Here is a 23,193-nt window from a genome sequence, read left to right as displayed (position 1 = left end):
TTTGTAAAGTTGTATATGGTTCTGTTCTGTGCAAGTTTTTTCATTTCATGAACTTCTTATTTTGAAATAATTTTTGTTTTCCTGTAAGTTGGGAAGGTAGTGCCAAGCTGTCCCACTGGGCCCTTCACTCAGTATCCCGTGTGATCATGGCACAATCTCAGTGCGGGAGGTTGGCACTGGTGCAGCATGTGGACAGTGTTCTGTGCCTTATCCCGGGTCTAGGCTCGTGTGACCACCCCCATAGCTCACATACAGAATTGACGAGCGCCACAGGGATTTCCTACATGCCACACATACTGCTCCCACCCTCATCACTGGCAACCATTAATCTGCTTTCTGACTATGATTTATCATTTCGAGAATGTTACATAAATGGAATCATACAGTATGTGACCTTTTGAGATGGGCTGTTTATCAGCCCAGCATGATGCCTGTGAGTCCATCCAAGTTGTTGTATCAACAGTTTGTTCCTCTTTATTGCTGTGCTGGGGGACATGGATGAATGTTCTTAGGTATGGTTTGTAGGTACTGCAGTGTCTTCTTGCGGAGAAAGCTAATGGGGTGCTCACATGGGATTTTGGGAGTGACCGAGCAGTGCTTCTCCACATGGTGCATAGGAAACCTCTTTGAGGGACAGTGATAGACATGCCAGTAGGGCAGCGCTAGCATTTCCCAAGTGCCTCTGGAACCCTCTCATGGAAGGCAGACGAAAGCATAGCGCATACACAGAGTCCCAATGCTTGGACTGAGGGTGGGCCCAGGGTACACGTGTTGTATGGTTAGGTGGATATGTGTGCCTATCTAGAGTTCAAAGCTCTTTTCACGGTGGGCAGGGATTGCATGGCTTGGCTTCTGCGTCTCCCTGCCTTGTGAGCTGCCCACCAGCAGAATGGTGAGGAGGAAAGGGGGGCTTCTAGCTGAGGCTCTGGGCGATCACAGTCCTCTGGGATGCGCACACACATGTATCTCTGGTTACAGGTATGCAGGCTATGGGCGCCAGCAGAGATGACAGAGGGCCTGCTTTGCCACCTGACGCCCTTGGGGCTCATGCCTCATGAAGATGTGCTTTTCTGGTCTCTTTTAAAAACCAGAGAGTTACTGGGCTCTCAGAGCCAAGCCCTCAAAAACAGATATTACCCTGTTAAATATGTGAGCAGGTATTTATTACACAGAAGTCATTCTTAACCCCAAGAGCCTCTTAATTCTCCCAGTAAACTACGTCTTGAGTGTCAATAAAAGGGGAAAAGATGATGGATACGTTCAAACAATAATTGGAGAGAAGACTGATGAGCGCCGTGTAGCTGTCCCTCAGGTCAGACACGACCAGGCTTTTTTGGTCAGACTTGCTCTCTGCTCCCCGCCTTTCTGTTATAAATCATGTCATTCACAAGTGCTGAGTTCCTGCGGGGCAGTCTGCGGGTATAAGCAGCTCTGCAGTGCCGTCATGCTTAAACCAGCCACAGTGGCAGAGCTGCGATGTTACAGTGTGACTTTACATTGCGTGTTATGTAGAGGCCCAGTCCCAGCTCTGCTACCACCTCATGTGGCTTGGGGCAAATCCCCAAAACTATGGACTCCATTTCTTTTTTTTGTAAAATGAGACTGGTCTGGGTGATCTTGAGGTGAGTTAACTGGGGTCAGAATCTCGTTTATCTGCACAGCCACCATGCAGCCAAAATAAGGTAGGTGGTGAAGTCCCAGGTAGGGCACTGACAGTCCTGTAGGCCCTGCTCATTGATCTGGCTGACCAGCTTCTGGACCTCCCTAAGCTCCTCCTGCATATAAGACATGGCAGAGCCAGTGCTTCTTGGCTCTGAGTGGTGTGTGTGTGTATGTGTTCATATAAACACGTGCAGAGGCGACCTGCTGTGATTCTGAAGGACATTTAGCTGTGTGAAGACAGATGCCATGAGGCAGTCTTGCCAGTTCTTTTTCCATTTCTTTGAGAAGAATCTCTTTCTGCTGTTCCCCAGGTGCCGACTTACTAAAACTGACAAAGGAGGACTTAGTACAAATTTGTGGTGCAGCCGATGGCATTCGGCTCTATAATTCACTGAAGTCCAGGTAAAATGCTGATTAAAAGGAACTGTTCATCTTGAAGTAAGAATGTCTCTTTCTTCGTGCGGGAACTTGGGCAGTGTCCCCACGCCTGGCTGGCGTGTGCTAGTGTGCACTGCCGCACATCGGCAGCACCCGCGCTCACAAGGAGGCCGTTTTGTGTGCACCCTCAGGGCAGGCCCACATATGATGCAGGCCCTGAGGGCAGAGATAGACTGTAAGACTGGTAGAATGCACATGGGCAGTACTGGGCTTGAAGACGACTGGGTTGGTTGCCAAGAAAACAAACTTCTCATTTAGGTGAGCTATCCAGAATCTATTTCAAGGTTGTATGACTATTACTACTAAACAGTTATTAAAATGTAAACTTATAAATGTGAATTAAAATGATAGAACCATAAACTGTGCTGGCTTTTAAGGTCCATTTACTCTTACTATCACTGCTATTTCTAGACTTGTGGTGTGAGAATTCCATTAAAACTGAATCTTACTGATTTCAAATTGCTGACTTAATCTTGAAACTTAAATTTACCAGCATCTGACAGAGCCTCTCAGTGGTTTAGAGTCTGGATCATCAGATTAGACCACCTGTGATAGTTGGTGTGAGGTGTGTGTTTTTATATTTCTATTAGTCAATTATTTTGTATAATGAAGTAACATTGTAAAGTCCTCATAAGGAAATAGAGCTTAGATTCCTGTAGTTGTCATTTGTACGTGGTGAGGCAGCTTTGTCTCCTAGGCTCATGAGTGGCATCTTGTGCTTGCAGGTCGGTCAGGCCCCGTTTAACCATCTATGTCTGCCGGGAGCAGCCAAGCAGTGCGCCCCTGCAAGGGCAGCAGGCTGCAGGCAGCGGAGGCGAGGATGGTGGCACGACACCCTACGGTGGGCATCAGCACCTCGGGCAGGATTGGGAAGGACCCTGGTGTCAGGGCTGCCGAGGTTGCTGCAGGAGTCCAGCAGCAGTGGGAGGCGGCAGCTTGAGGGCCACGTCTTTGGGGAAAGAGGAAATTAGCACGCTTTTCAGTACTTTCAGCCACACTGTGGGTCTCTTTTGTGCAAAGCCCTTTACACCAGAAATAGCTAATAAGTGAAGAACTAGCTTGAGTGCTTTGGGGTTTTGCTGGCTTCTCCAAAATATCTCAGATTTGCTGAAATGATGACAGTAACATTGGCAGGTTGGCAAGAAAGCAGGAGGGTTTTTTCCATTTTACTAATTGGGGGAAAAACTTTAAACTATCACGTGTGCAGAAATTCATATACGTAACAATACCAAGCGTATGGACTTGTCTCAGATGAGGCCTGGTCAGCCCTGTGACTCCATGTGGTGAGCCTTGTGCTGGGTCTTCGTGAATGTACCCTATGTCATTACCCAGCTGAGTACTGTGGGGCCTTTTATCCTATGGGTTTCCCTTAATTGTGTAAGAGAGTGCTGGATTAGGGCGGAGGTAAAAATCCTGGCCCCTCTCCCCTCCTCTAACTATGGTCCTTGAAAAAAACAAAAACAAAAAACATTTTTTAAGGCATGCTTTCTAATGTATAAGGTGGGTATGTGTAATATCTCCCTTCTTCCTATATTCTGAAACAAAATGAGGGCAACATTCTCAGAACTTCCCAGAAAAAAATGTGTTAGAGAATTCAACGTGGCAGTTTTTTGCTCTAAAAATGGGTAGAGCTCTGAGAAATTTACTCAGTGATGTGAATTTCTCTGAAAAATCCCAAGGAGAGCAGTGGTGAACTTTTCCATTGGGTGTCATTTGGACTTCAAAGAGTTTTGAGACTAAAGATAACAAAAACAAAGTCTTAAAGGACAACAATTCTCAAAGAGCTTTCCCTGTATCGTTGAGATCGCCTGTATCATTTATATGTGGTTAGGATCATGGTGTTTTGGAAGGTGTATCCTCTAACATGAGGTTTTGTGGAGGGGTGTGGAGAGATCCTGGTGACCTTATCCCAACATCAAGTGTAAGCAGACCTTCTCTGCAAAAGGCCTCGACTTTGCTGACCACGGGGTCTCTTACCCTCAGGCCTGCCACTATAGTGCCCACCATACAGTATGGAATCAGTAGGTGTGGCCATGTTCTGATAAAATTTCCTTTTAAACGAACAAGTGGAGGGCAGGGTTTGCACAGGCTGTGGTTTGGTGACCCCTGCTCTGGATCATCTCTGTAGTATTACCTTAATTGCAGTTCAAAATTCTAAGCTTTTCATAATATATAATTAGCAAAGGTTTCCATACCCATATACACACATACAAAAAAAAAACAAAACCTTGTTTGAAGCAAAGTTCTAGCACAGATACTCCTGATCAGTGTCTGAATCAGTAACTGAGCAAGACCTACAAGAGCCAGACTCCACGTGCATGGCGCTGTGCAGATGACGTGTGCTGCTGAGCGATACAGTCCCGAAAGGCAGCACTCCGGCGGGCTGTGGCTGGGGCTCTCTGAGAGGCAGCAGCAGGTTTCACGGCCCATCCTTAGCTTTTCACGTGGTGTCTCTTACACTGTTCTTAACTCTTTGGGAGAGGAAAAGGGGGGAGAGGTAGCTTTTATTGTTTAGGATAAATTTCTTAAGGTAGGATTGATTAATCAAAAACTATGACCTTTTTATATATCGCTAGAAACATTTCTGAAAACAGCTTTCCTCAGGTGTAATTTATATACCATCAAATCCTACTTTAAGCATACAATTCAGTATTTTAGTAAACTTAAGAGTTTAACAGCCATTACTACAATCTAGTTTTAGTTCCATTACTCCAAAAAGATCCCCTGTGCCTATTTGCAGTCAGTTCCTGTTAGTTTTTAAGAAAAATCAAAACCACAAATCCTTTTGTTCAGAGGTTGCTGTTCATGTTTATTGAATTATGTATGTGAGCAAATATAGCATATTATTAGATGGGTAGTAGGGGGAATGAAGTTCCCATTTTTAATTTTTATGAATATATTTTTAACACTTTGAAAGATGTGCTCTTCCTGTGGATTGGGTGGAAAAAGGATCAAAGATTACTGCTAAAATGCTGTTCTTTTTCAATTTCAGTTTATCATGCAATCTACTTGGAAGAAATGGTTGCCTCAGAAGTTGCTCGAAAACTTGCGTTGGTGTTTAATATTCCTTTCCACCAAATTAACCAGGTTTACAGACAGGGTCCTACTGGCATTCACATTATTGTTAGCGATCAGGTAACTTGAACTGCCAAGTCCATTTGTGTTCCCTTTCACAATGGTGTTTATTTTCAACTATCATTGAAGAGCTATAGAAAAGTCTGTGGCCTCTTGCAAGTACTCATGAGAATAATTTTCAAAGAGTTGGGGATCAAAATTTGTAAGAATTTATAACCTGGAGTTTCTGGTATCCTAGGGATAGAAGGAATACAAATCAAGGATTCCCACCTCTGCCCCAGCCCCCATCAGCACCCCTCACTTGGGACTTCTGGGTTCCTGGGGCTTTGGCCTTTCTCATGTAGAGAGGCATTTGGATGTGTTTTCCTCCTGTCTATTATTTGATGACTAATATCATTCTGCCCCACCCCTTACCGACCCATGTTCGTTGACAAGCCAGCAGTAACAGGAGAGCACTGAACGCAGTGACCCCCAGCCGGGCAGGCTCCTGGGGGCACCATGGGCAGGAGCAGTTAGCAGGAGGCCCTGCTGGGTGCAGTGTATAACTGGTATTTTCCTTTAACTACTAATTTCAGTCTTTCTAATCAGTTATGAAAGGATGGTTGGATCTTAATTCTGTATCTGCTTTATCCTTCTAGATGGTTCAGAACTTCCAAGATGAGAGTTGTTTTCTATTTTCCACAGTGAAAGGTACTTCATGTGCGTGCCTGTATCATGAAATGCTGGAATCATGAAAGATGCATGCATGCCTTTGATCTTGTGTCTACTTTTGAACATGCTGGCTTTACTAAAGAGTTTGAAAAATGAGAGTATTTTAGTGGTTATAGTAGAAATTAACTAGCAAATAGGAGAGGGGTCAGTCCTTCCAGATGACTGGGGGGAAAAAAATCAATTCATTCACCCATTGTTTTACTGAGCACCTTGTGTCAGACCCCATGCTTTTGGTGCAAAAAAGGCCTTGAAGAAAGCAGACGCCATGGAAGGCCTGCTGTAGTGGGTGAAGAGTAGGCCGTCAGATGCATGTCATTACAAACAAGTGCTGTGAAGGAATGGGAATTTGTGGGGTACTTAAGGATCAGGGGGTCTGGGTAGGGGGACATGAAGCTGTTAGGGGGTGTCATGAATACTGAAACTAAAGACGGGGGTGTCATGAATACTGAAACTAAAGACAGGGAACTGACCAGAGGAGCAGCATCTGGGTGGCATGGGGCTGGGTGTGAAGGAAGGAGCTTGGCTTTGGAGGCCTGAGAGGCCATGTGGCTGCCATGCACAGGGTCAAGGGTGGGCAGAGATGGAGTCAGAGATGGTGGCAAGGGTCTAGGGTGCAAGACCTGGTGGTGATGGTAGTTTAGACTTTACTCGAAATGCACTGGGAAGTCAGTGACATTTAAACTAGAAGTAATGTGATTAGGTTTTTTTTCCCTCTCTTGCAACTCTGTGGAGACAGAATAGGTGGGAAAACTGGAGGCAGAGGTTGTCTAGGTGGGAGGTGGTGATATCTTACACATTTATAGATAGGGCCCTGTTGGGCTTCTCATTTCAGGGAGGAGTGGTTGTGACCCTTGTAAAGAGCAGCTGGGCAGATGATGGTCCAGGTAGAGAGGAAGGTAGGAACTGTCTTGTCCAGTCAGGAGTTCCAGTTCAGATGTGTAGACATGTCACGTTGTCAGTTAATGACACCCAGGTGGGACAGGCCTGTGCTTAATGAGGCAAATATGGAAGCTTTCAGCTTGACAGTGGTGACTCAAATCATTGAGGTCATTTAGGGAGAGAATGTGGAAGGACAGCCTGGATGGAGCTCAAGTTAGTGCCCATTAAGGTGGTTGGATAAAGGAGAGATTTTTAAATGCACAACTCTTACGAGACTTAAAAAAATCCAGTGGGTTAACATCTAAATTCAGCCTTAAAAGCTGCACCTCAGGGAGCAAGATGTCATGTGCTACCTGTCAGTCACTCTTGAAGGGAGTGGTCCAGAACAGTGCTGAAGTTTTTATTTCAGTTTGTGCCTGACTTAGTGTATATGCCATCCAGTGCCTGCAAGAACAAGTTGTAGCTGAACTGGTTCACTTTTATTCAACATCTGTAGCTTAGTGCTCTTCTGCTTAATTTTTAGCTCCCAAAGCAATGTAATTTTAACTCTGCAAAACTCAGTGCCTAAGGAGACTGACACTAGTCCCATGGCCGTGTTCTGTGAAGGCAGTGGCCCTTTGTAATATCAGACAGCCGGGGGACAGCCCACTCAGCCCAGCACGCTGTCCTCCTGAAAGGAGCCCTCTGCTTTTGGTGGCACCTGTGCCGCTCACTGTTCCCTGAGAAGCGCTGGCCCACCAGGCAGACGTGGTGATGAATTTTTTAAATGTTTCAGATCTGCCTTTGAGAGGTTCAGATATTAACCCCCTACATGGTCGTTATCTTGGTTTATTGTGTGTCACTGACCTGGCACTGGCCAGTGTCTGCTGCTGGTGGGCAGTGTGGGCCACACAGTGCAAAGCAGAGCGTCCTGCAGGAATGTGTACACAATATTGCCTTAGGGAAGAGGAGCTGGATCAATATCAAGTTAATCAGCTTTCTTGCTGTAGAATTACTTAAAGGAACTGCTGAATTGGGGAGTGAGGGTGTAGATTACTGGGAGTGTTCAATCTAATAGTGTTGTTCTTCCTAACCAGGCTACAAAAAAATGTAACTTCTCTTCCCTTTTTCTGCAGCTGAAAATGGTGATGGTATCCACATAATTTTGAAGTGATGTCTTACATAGTCTGAACTATATTCAGTACCAAATAAAGTCACGCTTAAAAGTGTGTGAAGACTGAATCCAAGAAGTCTTGGGATCGTATTTTACCGTATGAAATGTTTCATATTGAAAACACAAGATGACCTTTCTAATGAGCTGTATGAGGGGCGAATCTCCTCACTGTCACTGCCATAGCCCAGAGTCCCCCAGAGAGCAAGCTCTTCGGGACAGCGTGCGTGCAGCTTGGTGGCCACCATGCAGGCAGGGCTGCCTGCTCCTCTGGCAGAGGCCAGTAGATGCAGTTCCTGGAAGCAGTCTTTGCTGTCTTTTACACTGTATGCAGTTTGGAAGTGAATGTGAAAATGCACTGTGGGCATTTACCTTTCTCTGCCAGTTTGGTTTATATTACCTGAACCTTACACTGACCTGGGATGGGTGGGTGGGCAGCGCCGTTGTGGAGCCAACATGGAATCTTTCTGCATAGAGACACCGTGTATGGTGATCGGTGGTCAGGTAAGAGGTTGGCAGCTTCTTAGAGGAAATCATGTCTAGAGTGTGCGTCTGATGTGATCATGCTAGGTCATTGATCCACACTGGGAAGATGGGCTTGAAGCAAACTGCATGGTCAGGAGTACCGTGGTGGAGAGGGTCAGTATAGATCCTAATAGGTACAAAGACTTCTGTGTTTTGCTTTGCCTCAGATTTATTGAAAACCTTTGTGCTTCTGCTTCCAGTTTTAGCATTTTGTTTCTGTTTTCATTTTGGGATCCCCAATGCTTTTTAAACTCATGTGGTTCTCTGTCTCTCTCCCCCACTTCTCACCTCAGCCTGCACCGTCCTGTTTTTAGAGCCCCACCCAGACAGAAATAAGTGACTTACTCAGCAGGGGAAAAAAGTGTGACAGTTTCTGACTTGGTGTTAAGGGGTCTTTGTTATCAGTAAGTTGTAATTGTTTATGGTACACTAGATATCATAAACCAAACACTAAATTGTATCATAAAAGCTCCTTATATTTCTCAAATTTTTAGCTTCAGTACAATCATGGGTAAACATTCTGGTGACTAGAGGTTTTTTAATGCTCCACATACTAGCTTCTTTTTCTATAAAAAGAGTGCCTCTTTCACAAAACCAAATGCTTGTCTGCCAGAATGCTTTTCAAAGGAAGCCCACTGTTCTGTTTTTCCTGCAATCTTCCTTTTTTCCCTTCACCCACACAGCCTTGCATCAGCAAGCAGTTTTGAGGCCTGTGGTGTAACAGACCCCAATTCTTAAAAAATTTTAAACTTGGAGGCCATTTTAATTATAGCATCACTATCCATTTACCCAGGTGTCTTGGTTTTGAATGTATTTGATCTTATCTTTGTTCAGCAGAAATAGGAATGAGTAATTATGAGTTTGAAATCTCAGAAGATGAACTACTTCAGTAGCTTTGATATTTTATGTTTCGTAAAGGGGGTTCTTTGATATGAAGCACTGACTCTTAAGTATTTCCACCTTACTTTTGAAGATATCTAACTTCTCTATGCCCTAAAGCAGGAGAGCTTTCCTGTCATGTCCTCCTTTGCTTTTGTATGACCACATGTTTTCTGTACCAATCACTTGAAAGAAGTGAGCTTATCTCTTGGAGTTTGTGCTTGTCTATTTAGCATTCCTTTTTGAGTCTCAAGATTTATGGAATGATAAATGTCATTTAATGCTGTGTGCTATTTTGAACTCCTCATCACAGTTTAGAAGTGGGATAAAAATAAAAGCTCATCAAACTTGAAATTAAACCAAGAGGCATTGAACATTAGTCTGTCCAAGTGAAACAGGTAAAATTACAGCACCAGCAGATTTGCTACTTTGTTTTTTTAATAGTAGGATGTATACATTTCAGTGTAATAAATGTTTTCTGATTGTTTTGCAAACGTGTGTCTCATTTAAAATCCCAGTTCCTGCCAGTGTCAGCTCTATCCATGGAAATGAGGGACTCTGTGCTGAGATGAGGCCCCTGTTTTGTTTCCTTACAGCTGATGCAACTGAGGACATGTTACCCAGTCACTGTTCTACACTTAAGAGAGGAAGCAAGCCTGACTTTATCAGAGGTTTTCCTGTCTGTAAATGAGGTCACAGGCGCTGGGGGCAACAAGGCTAGTAGCTGTGATAATAGCTTGTGTCTGGCGCATTAAAGAGAATGTATAGAAGGCCTGGTCATATGCATTTTTAAATAGAAACTAATTTCATCACTGAAACAAATCTGTTAAATGCTTTAATTTAAATATAGCTTCCTGCATTCAGTCATTTTTTCCTTTACACAGTGGTGTAAATGTGTTTAAATAACTGCTATAGTGTACACACAATTTTTAGACCACGGAATACTGGAATATATCATAAGGCAATGAAGTCATCAGGACTTAGTGTTCATTCTGATAATCCTGTTAAACAATTTATGGGGTTTATATGTATCTGTATTCTCTTCCTAGAATGCAGTTGAGGCACTGTATCCTAACTGCTTCTAAAACTGTCCATCTCTAATAGAAATAGTGCCAGGCTTGGGAAAACACCTTGTTCTTACTGCTTCACTCAGGCGTCTCATGGGCTTTGGACTGTTTGGAGAGTGGTTGCTAGGAAGGGTCACCTGCTGTTAGCACAGTCAAAGTAGTGATGGATTCCTAATCTTCACAAAGGTCACAAATCTGGATGGCACAGAGCAGAAACTACTAGATGTAAGATAACATTAGGAATGTCTGAATTGGGAAATGGTTTTGCTCAAGATTTGTCTGCCATAAGATTATAGCAATAAAACCCTTTGACTTAATTAAGCATTGCAATGGTTTATTCATTTTTATGAGTCTAAAAAGTGCCAACACTTAACTGATCTGAGTTTTAAATAACTGATCTGAGTGTGTTAATTTTTTAAGAGTTCTGGTGTAACTTGATTTCTAAGATTAAAAAATCACACCCATTCTACATGCATCCATTCATTATTTTTAATTGATTATATTGTAGATAACTTAAACCTTAATGAGTTCTTCTTAAGGTCCCCTAAATTTTGTGAACAATGACATGATCAGCATTTCTCCTGTAATGAAAACGCATTATGTGCTATAGTATATGCCAGAACTTACACAACTTCCTGTCAGGCAACACAAACTCTGAGTGGCTTTTGTGTAGTTTGTTTTTGGTCCTCAAAAGTGTTCAGGACAGGGTAACAAAAAGGTGAAGACCCTGCTCCACCCAGTCTGGAGTCCTAATTTCTTTGGTGTCTCATGGAACCCTATTAACTTCTTGCCACATAAATCTCTACATATAAAACTACCAGGCATTGAGTTGCTATTTATCTTAAAGTGGAAAAGTCCTGCTAATCAAAATGGAATTGTGAATTAAAGTAGGCCACTGGATCAAGTATCAGGTAGAAAATCAACGTTTTTTCCTGCTCAGTTTGTGCTAACACTGATCACTGGTGGTCTGTTTGAGGAATGCTGACAAGGCCAGGAGCAGGACATTAGTGCCTAGGAAGGTGCCCACCTCTCAGACCCAGGTTTCTTGCATGGTCCTGGCTGCACTGAGGCCGTTTTCACCATGTGTTAACGGACACAAGGTTTTGATTTGATTGCATCGCAGCAGAGTAAAGGTGAAAGCTATCACCAGAGTTACTCAATCCCTACAGAAGTCTTTACCTGTAAATGCCTTTCCCAATGGAGAATCAATAGATTGGGGTGATGGAGGAGGAGATCGGGAAGACTCGGTTGGGTCTTCTCTGGAGGAAGGGACACCTCGTGAAGCCTCAGGCCTAGGCAGCTGCTGTCAGAGAATGACACAGCACCTGCACAGCCGCTGTCCACTCCCTCCCACTGCCGTTGGTGGCGTGACAGGAGCAAAGTAGGCATGGACCTTGACATGAGGAAGCTGAGCCTGGAAGGAAGCAGAAAGAAGAAAATAGTGGAGACATCATCTTTACACTGGTGTTTTTAGGATTAAAGGCATAATCCTAGAAAAGCCCAAAGTTCTGCAGGTAGAATTGACTCCACTTTACCGTCAGGTAGATGGTTCACGTAGAATTCTGTGTAGGCTACAGCTACATACATATCCATTAAAGTAGCACCTTCTAAAGACAAAGGGAACATAGTGTTTCTGCCCAAGGTAGTCACTGGCCCCATGTAAACTGAAGTTCTCAACAGCTGCAGCATCCAGGGCTGCTTTGGGGTGTAAATGTGACATTGTCTAAATGTAAAGTATAATGAAGGACAGTCTGGGTGAACTACATGGAGGGAAAGCCACGTATTGAAAGTCCCTTTCCTTGGAAGGATGCTGGTCAGACTGCATGGAACCACCAGCTCAGACCCATCTGAGAATTGAATCTTCCAGGGTGGGTCAAATAAGGAAATTTTGAACAAGTCTAAGGAGACCTGTGGAACAGGTTAGGTCCATTTGTGTAATTACTAGCTCAGGACAGAATGAAGAAAATGGAGGTTGATTCTTATACTTAATGGTTTGCTTAGAAATGGGGCCAGGTGCCATGGATTCAGGCACCACGCTCACCCGCATCCGCTTGATGCCTGCCCGGGTGACCTGCTGGCAGTCATATAGTTCAAGGCGCTCCAGGCCACGGCAGTTTTCCAGGTGCTCCAGGGCCACATCAGTGATGAGGAGGCAGTTGTCAAGTTCTAGTACCCGTAGCCTCTCGTGTCCACAGGTGCTGTTGCTCAGGTGCAGGATCCCGTCATCTGTGATGAGCTCACAGTGGGATAGACTCTAGAAGAAGGAGAAAAGCACAGCTGTTTGCAGGCCTCTCCTTCCACTGCTCAAGGCCTCGGAAAAACGGAAGCTGGTCTGTGCAGTGTTCCAGAGTGACAGCTGATGCACAGGATCCAAACACAAAGCCTTGGGGCCCTCGGCCATGGGTTTGCTACAGCGGAGCAGTGGCTCCTCTTACATTTCTGTTTAAAAATAGAAAAAATTGCAGGAAAGGTCTGGGTAAAGATGATGACATAGTTGCCTGAACAAACCTATGACCGGCCAAATCTATAGCTACATACAGAACAACTCCCTCAAGAAAACCTAAAAACTGGCTGAGTGACTCCTACACACAGGCAAATGAGAGAAGGCCCACACTGAAGCAGAGAGGAGAGGCTGGGACACAGTCTCGCCGTAAGGCCCACCCCTAGCGCAGTCACCCCCAGCCTGGAAGGAACTCAAAACCTGGAGTTTATCCCTGAGGAGTGAAGCCCCCACATGGGGCACCCCAGTTTTTATGACCTGCAACTGAGAGATGAGCCTTCAAAACATCTAGCTTTGAAAAACAGGCTCACGTCCATGAGACACACAGGACTAATGATAGTAATGTGAAAAATGGCTCTTTTAAAAGGCTTATATGTTTGGGCTCACCTGGTTAGGGCCCAGTGTGCAAGTATGTGATCAAGGGGCAACTGGACTGTTGGGAGCAGCTCATTTTGCCTTGGAGAGCCACCTTGCAGGCAGCTGATCTGACACACACCTGGAGGCCTGCTGCAGTGCTCTCTGGGGATGGAGCCCAGCAGGTACCATCTTTGTGCGCTCCCTGTGCCCTGCTACAACTGAAGACACTTTTTTAACTCTGGGCTTTCTCTTTCTCTTTTTTCTTTCCTTGTGGGCACCATCTCTATGCTTTGCCTGTGCCATGCTTCAGAACACCATTGTCTCCCAGGGGAGAGCTTTCATATGCATCTGGTATCCTGGCTTTTGCAGCTAGCTTCTGTTGGGATACCTCTGGTGCTGGTGGCCAGTGGGTCTTAACACCAGGTTCTCACAGGACTGTAACCAAAAGAGAGAGTTCTTACATGGCTACCACCCTTCAGAACATAGCAAAAGACAAAAGGCCCAGGAGTTCATTATTTCTGTGCAAGAGGCCTATTAGCTTCATAGCAGGAGCGTGGGGGGCAAGCTTCCAATGAGACAATCTAAGGGCTGACTAAGCCTTTCTAGAAGCCTTTGAGTGCTGTCTTTGCACTGCCCCTCTGCCACTCTGGAGTTGCCAGTATCTCCTGCAGGGGAGCGTTTACATGTGTTTAGTGCCCCAGTTTTTGCAGCTGCTCGGAGGCGGCTCCTTGATCACCTGGCTCTGGTGGCTAGGGGGCCTGCATTCCTGGGTCCCATTGGGGAGATAGTTCTTGGCCAGTTACCATCCCCAGGGCACTTAGAGACGGACCGAGATCCTCTCCTCTCCCCACCTCCACTTCTGTAAAAGTGGCCTACTCACTGTCCTGGAGTTTTGTCCTGCAGGTAGGCCTCAGGTACACACTGAGAGGCCTACGGATGTGCTCTTGGGATGCAGGCCAGTGTGCACCATCTCTGTGCTCTCCCTCTGCCTTCTACAATTTGCTGGTGTCTCTAGACAGACTCAAACTCATGTAGAGCCCTGGTTTTTGTGACTCACCCAGAGGACACCTCTAGATCACCTGGCACTATATATTTGCATAATTTAAAAGTTGCTGCCTGAGGTTCTGGCTTCCAGTCAGTCTGAATCTAGGTGCTGATCCTCCCCTTTGGGACACTGACAGACCGTGGTACACCCTCAACTGCTGGGAGCCATTAAAAATAAGCTGCTTGGACAATGACAAAGGTTTGACAGGCAACCAAAAGCTAGGACAGTGTTGAATGACAAGGTTCATTTCCAATACCAGGCCACTCCTTCCAAGACTCACATTGGTGGTGGTTTCATCTACTGTATAGAAACCAACAGAGTCAAGCAAAATGAAGAAGCAGGAATATGTTCCAAGTGGTTCAGATAAAACCTCAGGAAAAAAACCTAATAAAAGAGAGATAAGCAATTAACCTGATAAAGAGTTCAAAGTAATGGTCATAACGATGCTCACCGTACTTGGGAGAAGCATGGATGAACACAGTACTTCAACAAAGAGAAAACATAGTGAAGTGCCAAATAAAGGTAATGGAGCTAAAGAACAAAATAACTGAAAAATACACTACAGGGGCTCAAGAGCAGACTAGATGAAACTAGACGGGATCAGTGAACTCAAAGACAGTGCAGCGGAACTCAGAGCAGCAAAAAGATAAAAACTGAAAATAGCCTAAAGAACTTAATGGGACACGAAGTAAACTAATACCATTGTAGGGGTTCCAGAAGGGGCAGAAAGCTTATTTGAAGAAATAATGGCTGAAAACCTCTGGAACCTAAGGAAGGAAACAGATTCAGGAAGCCCATAGAGACCTACATTATGACACATAATTAAAATGTCAAAGGTTAGAGGAATCTTAAAAGCAAGAGAAAAACAAACTTGTTACATACATTATTCTTTATTTCTTCATACAAGGTAACCCCCCAAACCCCCTGCAGTAAGATTATCAGCAGACTTTGTGGCAAAAGCTTTTCAGGCCAGAAGGGAGTGACATGTAATATTTGAAGTGCTGAAAGAAAAACTTCCAACCAAGAATACCCAGCAAAGTTATTCAGTATGGAAGGAGAGAGTTTTCCAGATAGGCTAAAGCAGTTCATTACCATTACACTGGCCTTACAAGAAATGTTAAAGGGACTTCGTTAAGGTGAAAAGATAGGGCACTGATTAGTAACAAGAAAACATTAAAAAATAAATCTCACTGATAGGGGACTTTTAAGACCCCACTACATGGGTGGATAGATTATCCAGAAATTCAGTAAGGACACATTAGACTTAAAGGACATGTTACATCAGAGAGACTTAACAGATACATACAGAATATTCCACCCAAAAGTCCAGGAGATGCATTTTTCTTAAGTGCACATGGAACATTCTCCAGGATAGATGATATGTTGGGATACAAAATAAGTCTTAATAAATTTAAGATTGAAATCATTCTTATCAAGCATCTTTCCCAACTACAGTGGTATGAAACTAGAAATCAGTTACAAGAAGAAAACGAAAATTCATTGGAGATTAACATGCTGCTGAACTGTCAATGGGTCAAAGATGAGAGATGAGAAGTAAAAAAATACCTGGAAACAAATAGAAATGGAAGTGTAATAAGCCAAAATTTATGGGGTGTGCCCAAAAACAGACCTAAGAGGGAGTTCACAGCAATAAATGTCTACCTCAAGAAACCAGAAAGTCTCAAATTTTATATTTCAAGAAAGGAGAAAAAAGAACAAAGCAAGCCCAAAGTTAGTAGGAGGAAGGAAATAAAGATCAGAGTGGAACTAAATAAAATAGAGACAACAGAAAAGATTAGTGAAACCAAAAGCTGGTTTCAAACAAAACTGACAAACCTTTATCTAGACTCCCCAAGAGAAAAGAGGACTCAGTCAGAAATGCAAGAGGAGACATTACAACTGAAAACCAGAAATATAAAGGGTCATAAGAAAATTATGAACAATTATATGCCAACAAATTGGACAACCTAGAAGAAACTGATAAATTAATAGTAGCATACGACCAACCAAGGCTGATAAATGTAAAAACAGAAAATCTGAACTTACTACTAGGAGATGGAATCAGTAATGATAAAACTTTCAACAAACAAAATTCCAGGACAAGATGGTATCACTGGTGAATCCTACCAAATGTTTAAAGAATAATTAACACCAATTCTTTTGAACTCTTCCAAAAAATAGGACATGAAGGAACACTACCAAACCCCATTTTATGAGGCCAGTATTACCCTGATACCAAAACCAGACGAGGATGCTACAAGAAAATTGCAGACCATATTCCTGATGAACATACATGAAAAAATCCTCAACAAAATATTAACAAACTGAATTCAACAATACATTACAAGGATCATACACCACAATCAAGTGGGATTTATTCAAGGGATGCAAGGATATTTCAACATCAGCAAATCAACGTGATACACTACAAAATGAAGGATAGAAACCACATTGCAATAGATGCTGAAAAAGCATGACAAAATTCAACCATTTATGACAAAAAATCTCAACAAAGTGTGAAAAAATGCATCGCAACATAATAAAGGCCATATGTAACAGACCTACAGCCTACTCAACAAACATCATATTCAGTGGTGAAAAGCTCAAAGCCTTTCCTCTAAGATGAGAAAAAAGATAAGGATGCTCACTCTTGCCATTTTTATTTAATGTAATATTGGAAGAGCAGTTAGGCAAGAAAAAGAAAGAAAAGGCATCCTAATTAGGAAGAAGTAAAACTGTCATTATCTACAGATGACATAATATTATAGAGAACTTTAAAGACTCTGCCAAAAAAAAAAAACCCCAAAACTCTGTTAGAACTAATTCAGTGAAGTTGCAGGATACAAAATCAACATACAAAAATCTGTGGCATTTTATATGCTAATAATAAACTATCAAAGAAATTAAGAATCGTATTTACAACTGAACCAAAAAGGATAAAATATCTAGGAATAAAGTTAACCTAGGAAGTGGAAAACCTGTACACTGAAAACTAGAAGATACTGATAAATAAAGATGACGCAAGCACAAATGGAAATACATTCCATGCATGGACTGGAAGAAATAATATCGTTAAAATAGCCATACTACCCAAAGCAATCTACAGAATCAATGCAATCCCTATCAAAATAATAATGGTCATAGAAATAGAAAAAACAATCCTAAAATTACTATGGGACCACAGAAGACTCCCAGTATCCAAAGCGATCTTGAGAACAAAGCTGGAGGTATCATGCTCCCTGGTTTCAAATTATAATGCTATGGTCATCAAAGAGTATGGGACCGGTATAAAAACAGACACACAGATCAATGGAAGAGAACACAAAGCCCAGAAATAAACTCATGTGTATATGGTTAATTTATGACAAAGGAGCTAAAAGTATCCATTGAGGAAATGACATTCTCTTCAATAAGTGGTGTACACATGCAAAAGAATGAAACTGGACCCCTATTTTACACTATATACAAAAATTAACTCACAATGAATTACAGACCTGAATATAAGATCCAAAACCGTAAAACTAGAGGAAACATAGGCATTGTTCCTTGACATTAGTCTTGGTTGTGACTTTTCGTTACTGATACCAAAAGTAAAATGACCAAGTGGAACTACATCAAATTATAAACATGGCAAAGGATGCCATTGGCAACATGAAATGTCAGCCTACAGAATGGGAGAAAATATTTGTGGATCATGTATCTGGTAAGGGGCAAATATCCAAAATACATAAAAGAACTCACAGAACTCAACAGCAAAAAAAGTCTGATTTAGAGGAGCACAGGTTCTGAATAGTCCTTTTTCCGGACATACAGATGGTAACAAGTACATGAGAAGATGCTCAACATCACTAACCATCAGGGAAATACAACTCAAAAGCACAAGGTTACCACACCTGTCAAAAATGGCTATTAACCAAAACGACAAGAAATAACAAGTACTGGTGAGGAAGTGGAGAAAGGTAACTCTTGTGTACTACTGGTGGGAATGTAAATTGGTGCGGCCACTATAGAAAACTGGAGATTCTTCAAAATACTAAAAATGGAATTACCATGTGACCCAGCAATTTCACTTCTGGGTATTTAACAACAACAACAAAGAAAACACTAATTTGTAAAGATATAAGCACCCCCATGTTCACTGCAGCATTATTTACAATAGCCACAATATGGAAGCAATCTAAGTGTCCCTGACAGATGAATGGGTGAAGAAAATGTGACACACACATGCACAGAGTGGAAAATTATTCCACCATAAAAGAAAATGAAATTTTGCCATTTGTGTCATGGACTGACCTTGAGAGCATTATGCTAAGTAAATAAGTCAGATACAGGAAGACAAATACTATATGACCTCATTTATATATGGAGTCTAAAAACAAAAAAAAAATAATCTTCATAGATACAGAGAGTATTGGTGTTCGCCAGAGGCAGGAGATGGGAGAAAAGGATGAAAGGGGTCAAAAGGTACAACTTTCCAGTTATGAAATAAGTATGTCATGTACCATATGGTGACTATAGGAAATACTACTGCATATTTAATGTTGCTAAGAATAAATCTTAAAAGTTCTCATCACAGGAAAAAAAATTTTTGTAATGATGTTAGCTACTTATTCATGATTTTGCAGTATACAATATGTTGTACACCTGAAACTAATGTATCAATTATACCTTGATTAAAAAAAAAAAACAGCCTAGTGGCGCCCAGGACTCTCAGTAATTCTGAAACATTCAACCTTTAGTGCCCATCAAGGCAGAGTTAATGTGTCCTAACAGAAACCTGAGTGGGAGGTCAGCCTGCATTCAAATTGACCACTTTTCTTGGAAATGTAGGTGGTCTGGCTTGCAGGTTTCCCCATGTCTTGGGGGCCATGAAAAGAATCCAGTTCAATGAGCAGAGGAATGATTATGGTGCCTCCTGCCCTCCGAGATGAGAGAGAAGTAGAACAGCTGGACATCAGAATGCAACATGGCCAGAAACCACGTTTGAGATCTGACATCAATCTTGTGATTGAGGAATGGCAGAACAAGCCTCTGCCATTTTTATTAAATTGCTATTAATTTTTCATTTATTATTAAAGATTTTTTTAAAACCAAATAGAAGAATACTTCAAGGGAAATTTCAGAGTTTACTCCACACAATGCAGTTTCATAGCCCAATTCTTTATTTGAGGAAAGGCCAGTGAAATGGATGAGTCTGATGTCCTTGTTCACCTAGAAAACTGTGACTAAGAGGCATCCTGAGCATTTTTGATGGTTATAATTAAACAGATCTTGAATGGTGTGATCTGATATTACTGGCTTCTCGGTGTAAATAGTAAAGGTTACAGAACATAAATTCAGATTAATAATCATAATATTTTTATAATTTAAGTTATCCATATCAATTTCAGACCTGAGAGTTTCTCCCAATGCATGTTAAAAAAAATGTAATATTCACCTTACCATAAAAGTTCGGAAGTAAAAAGTACTGTATCAAAGTCCCAATTATTCATTTCTTCCTTCAAATATGTGCATTCCAACTCTGCTAGGACCTGTGTTGTAATGGTGAACACAATACGCTTTTCTGTACTGGTAGAGCTCAAAGTCTCAAAATGAAATAGTGTAACTATTAAACTGGAGCTGAGGCAGGTGCTCTGAGACTAAATGACAGTGGATCTGGCCTGAGGAGATGTCCATGGGCCTGACATCTGAAGGGTCAGGAGCCACGAGGCCAGATCACAGAACTGTGTAGGCCACAGAGGAGTCTTGCTTTGATTGTGAGGTCACTGGGAAGAGTCTGAAGGAGAGGGCAATACTACATCCGTTTTTCAAAAAGATCATGTATCACTCCATACCCATCAGGATGGCCAAAAGGAAAAAGATGGAGACAAGTTGTGAGGATGCAGAACAACTGGGACTCACACACTTCAGGGGAACTGGGTGCTCCTGACTGAAATGCCTGTGTGTGTTAACCAAGAGACATAGCAATGTTGGTTTAATAGCTCCAAACTGTAAACTACTCAAACATTCACTAGTAGAAAGGATAAATTACAGTGTACCCATTCTATACAGCAATGCAAATGGGCAATGTACTAGTGTGTGGCAACAACAAGAATTTCACAAATGTACTAGTAAGGAAGCCAAAGATTACATACGACGATTCCATTTATCTAATTCACATAATACCTGTGAAAAACGCAAAACTAATCTATTATTGGAAGTTACCGCTCTGGGGGTGGGAGATGGTTGGTGACTGGAAGGGAGGGGGACTTTCTGTGCTCCTGGTAATGTTGATTCTTAATCTGGGTGTGTTCCATTTTATGGAACTGCACTGAAGTATAAACCTATGATGATGCTCTTTTCTGTAGATTTTTCAGTAAAAAACTGATATTGAAAAAATAAGCCACCCTAACTGCCATATTATTGAGTGTGTAAATGTGGACACAGTTGAGCAAGGGGGAGGCTACTGTAATCGCTGGGATGAAGAAATGCCTGTTAGTTTGGACCTGATGAGTTCTAGTGGAGGAGATACAGTGCATGAGTGTGAGGTATTTTTGCAATATGAGAATACAAGAATCCAAGAAAGAATGATACTGGATACAATAGGTAGCTAGGGAAGGGAACCTAGAAGGAAAAAGAAATTCTACCAAACTTGATGCTTGAAAGATTCCTCTTTGAGCTGTTTTAAACAACATGGGACAGAGGTTTTTCCCACTAGTCAAAAATAGAGTGTTTCTAAAGCTGAAATGGCATAAATCAAAGAAGCAACTACCATTAGTTTATATGGAAAAATTTTTGAGCATTCCCAGTTGCCAACATTAACCTCTCAAACTTTTCTGATACCTTAGGACATCTCTTGCTAACAGATGCACAAAATAAATCAAGATAAAGCAGAAGACACAGTTCAAAGTTCTGGTGGCTTCCTGCTGAGATGCCCTGTGTGGCTTAAGGGAAGGAACCTGGTGAGGTCCCTCTTGCTTCTCAGCGTGTACTGCCTCTGCAAGGCTCACTGCAAAACAAATTCTGAACGCTATTTTTGCTTTTCACATTTTTTGGTAAAAGTGAAACTCCTCTTCAGATTTCGTTTGGTTAGTGAAAACAGGCTAATGTAGAAGCACAGCAGTGTAATTTGAAATTTTGAAAAGCAGGGGATATTGGTATTTCCTCTCCCATGAATCCAACCACACTACTCAATTCTACATGAAACACTCTACTCAATTACTGCTGTCCCTGGGTTTTTTTTGCTTTAGAATTGATTTATGGGTAAAGCCAGAAGTCTTTTCAGGAAGCTGTTAGAATGTGGTAAATCAAGAAATAGAACTTATTTACTATAAAGTACAACAACAAAAAATGTGTGTATATATGCACTTATATATGCATATGTATGGATATATACATAGATACAAATTGGAGGGAGAAGATGGAGGTAGTAAGAATGCCAACTTCTTCATTGTTTTAATACAGGGGGGATCTGAGGAATCAAGAACTTAACAGTTTCATCTGAGACCAAGGTGATAACTCTTAATATTAATTGAAAAACTAGCATATGCAGGTATTTATGTAATTTTTTAAAGTGGCTTAATTTAAGGATAATCTTGATCTGTTATCTTGAGATCACAGGAAAATCTGCCAAAACATGTCACACAGCAGAAGGGGCTTGTATTTTACACTAATGAATAAGCTAGTTGTCAAAGCTTTCTGCTTTGGGCCACTTACTGTATATACATAATCTTGTTTATTCTTTAGAACACCCTGTATTTTTATCCCCATTTTACAGATAAGAAAATTGAAGCTCAAAGGAGTTGAGACTTGCCCATTATCATCAGCCCAGGCTGGCCTTAAAGCCTTTTCCCCGCCCTGCACTATCACACCCACCACCCATCCCTGGCATACTGCAGAGGGGTGGGGATGTGTTTATATCCTCATCTGTTTATGGCAGATGTGTTAGGAGGAAGGAATATTCCAGAAAAACAAGCTCATCACTGCTAAGCATTATCTATCCCCAGCTAACTGGGAGCCACCACATGCTGTAAGTGGGCAACTTCTACTTAGCATTCCTGGTAAGTCAGAGGTAGCCAGGGGTAGTGGGAGTAGAATACGCAGAACAGAGGGTCGAACTGCTTTTAAATGCCAAACTGCAGGTGCCTTTTGCTCCAATGGAAGTTGAAGAAGGAAGAAAGAGAGGGGAGAAAATAATCTCTCAATCTAATATAGAATTTCTCTAAAAGGACACAGACACTGGCTACAGTGGTTATCCCTGGGGAAAGAATACCGGTTGACAGGGGGGGTTTTAAATGAGACTGGGATTTTTTGTATTTTTTGCACTTATAAATAAACTAACTTCTTTTGAATTTTATCAAATACTTTTTCTGCACTAATTGATACATTATGTAATTTTTCTTCTGTAGCCTGTTAACATAGTGGATTATTTCAGTCCATTTTCAAATATTAAACTAGACTTGTGTCCTTGGAATGAACCCTGCTTGGTCATGGTGTATGATTATTGTTACATATTGCTGAATTCTATTCGCTAATATTTCGCTAAGGACATTTGCTTCTATATTTATGAGGGATACTAGTCTGTAGTTTTGTTTTTGGGTACTATTTTCTTTTTTGTTAAATTATCATTGATATACAAACTTATGTTAGTTTCATATATACAATACAGTGGTTCAACAGTTACCCATATTAGTAAATCCTCACCCCCTCCAGCACAGTTACTGTCAACGCAGGAAGATGTTACATGATCATTGACTATATGCTCCATGCTGTACCACCATCCCCATGACCAACTTATATTGTGACTGCAGATTATTGTGCCACTTTATCCCCTTCACCTTTCCCCCCTACCTACCCCAACTCCTCCTCCTTGGTAACCACTAGACCCTTCTCTGTGTCTATGAGTTTACTACTATTTTGTTCTGTT

At 42.0% G+C, this 23,193-nt stretch overlaps 2 protein-coding genes across 12 annotated transcripts in view; one reads left to right on the top strand and one right to left on the bottom strand.

Moving 5' to 3' along the window:
• Positions 1-9,813, top strand: part of UBP1 (upstream binding protein 1) — a 66,147-nt gene extending 56,334 nt beyond the window's left edge. For 2 of the 4 annotated variants that reach the window (XM_037008648.2, XM_037008649.2), the window contains 5 exons: positions 1,974-2,064; positions 2,826-2,941; positions 5,093-5,235; positions 5,814-5,865; positions 7,881-9,813. In XM_037008648.2, coding sequence (XP_036864543.1) covers positions 1,974-2,064; positions 2,826-2,941; positions 5,093-5,235; positions 5,814-5,865; positions 7,881-7,918 — 440 coding nt within the window. In that variant the 3' untranslated portion in view covers positions 7,919-9,813. Of the gene's footprint in view, positions 1-1,973; positions 2,065-2,231; positions 2,359-2,593; positions 2,666-2,825; positions 2,942-5,092; positions 5,236-5,813; positions 5,866-7,880 lie in introns of those variants that run through there. The other 2 variants (XR_012125823.1, XR_012125824.1) reach the window with 2 other exon arrangements.
• FBXL2 (F-box and leucine rich repeat protein 2) overlaps positions 4,253-23,193 on the bottom strand; it is a 117,530-nt gene continuing 98,589 nt past the window's right edge. For 6 of the 8 annotated variants that reach the window (XM_037008653.2, XM_037008652.2, XM_037008654.2 and 3 more), the window contains 2 exons: positions 12,428-12,640; positions 10,862-11,800 (listed from right to left, as the gene is read on the bottom strand). In XM_037008653.2, the coding sequence (XP_036864548.1) occupies positions 11,693-11,800; positions 12,428-12,640 (321 nt within the window). In that variant the 3' untranslated portion in view covers positions 10,862-11,692. Of the gene's footprint in view, positions 4,572-10,861; positions 11,801-12,427; positions 12,641-23,193 lie in introns of those variants that run through there. The other 2 variants (XR_005058638.2, XR_005058639.2) reach the window with 2 other exon arrangements.

The sequence above is a fragment of the Manis javanica genome, chromosome 15, assembly GCF_040802235.1.
Source record: "Manis javanica isolate MJ-LG chromosome 15, MJ_LKY, whole genome shotgun sequence".
In the NCBI taxonomy this organism is placed as follows: Eukaryota; Metazoa; Chordata; class Mammalia; order Pholidota; family Manidae; genus Manis; species Manis javanica.
The sequence above is the reverse complement of the archived record's forward strand: the minus strand, read 5'-3'. Positions and strand labels throughout refer to the sequence as shown.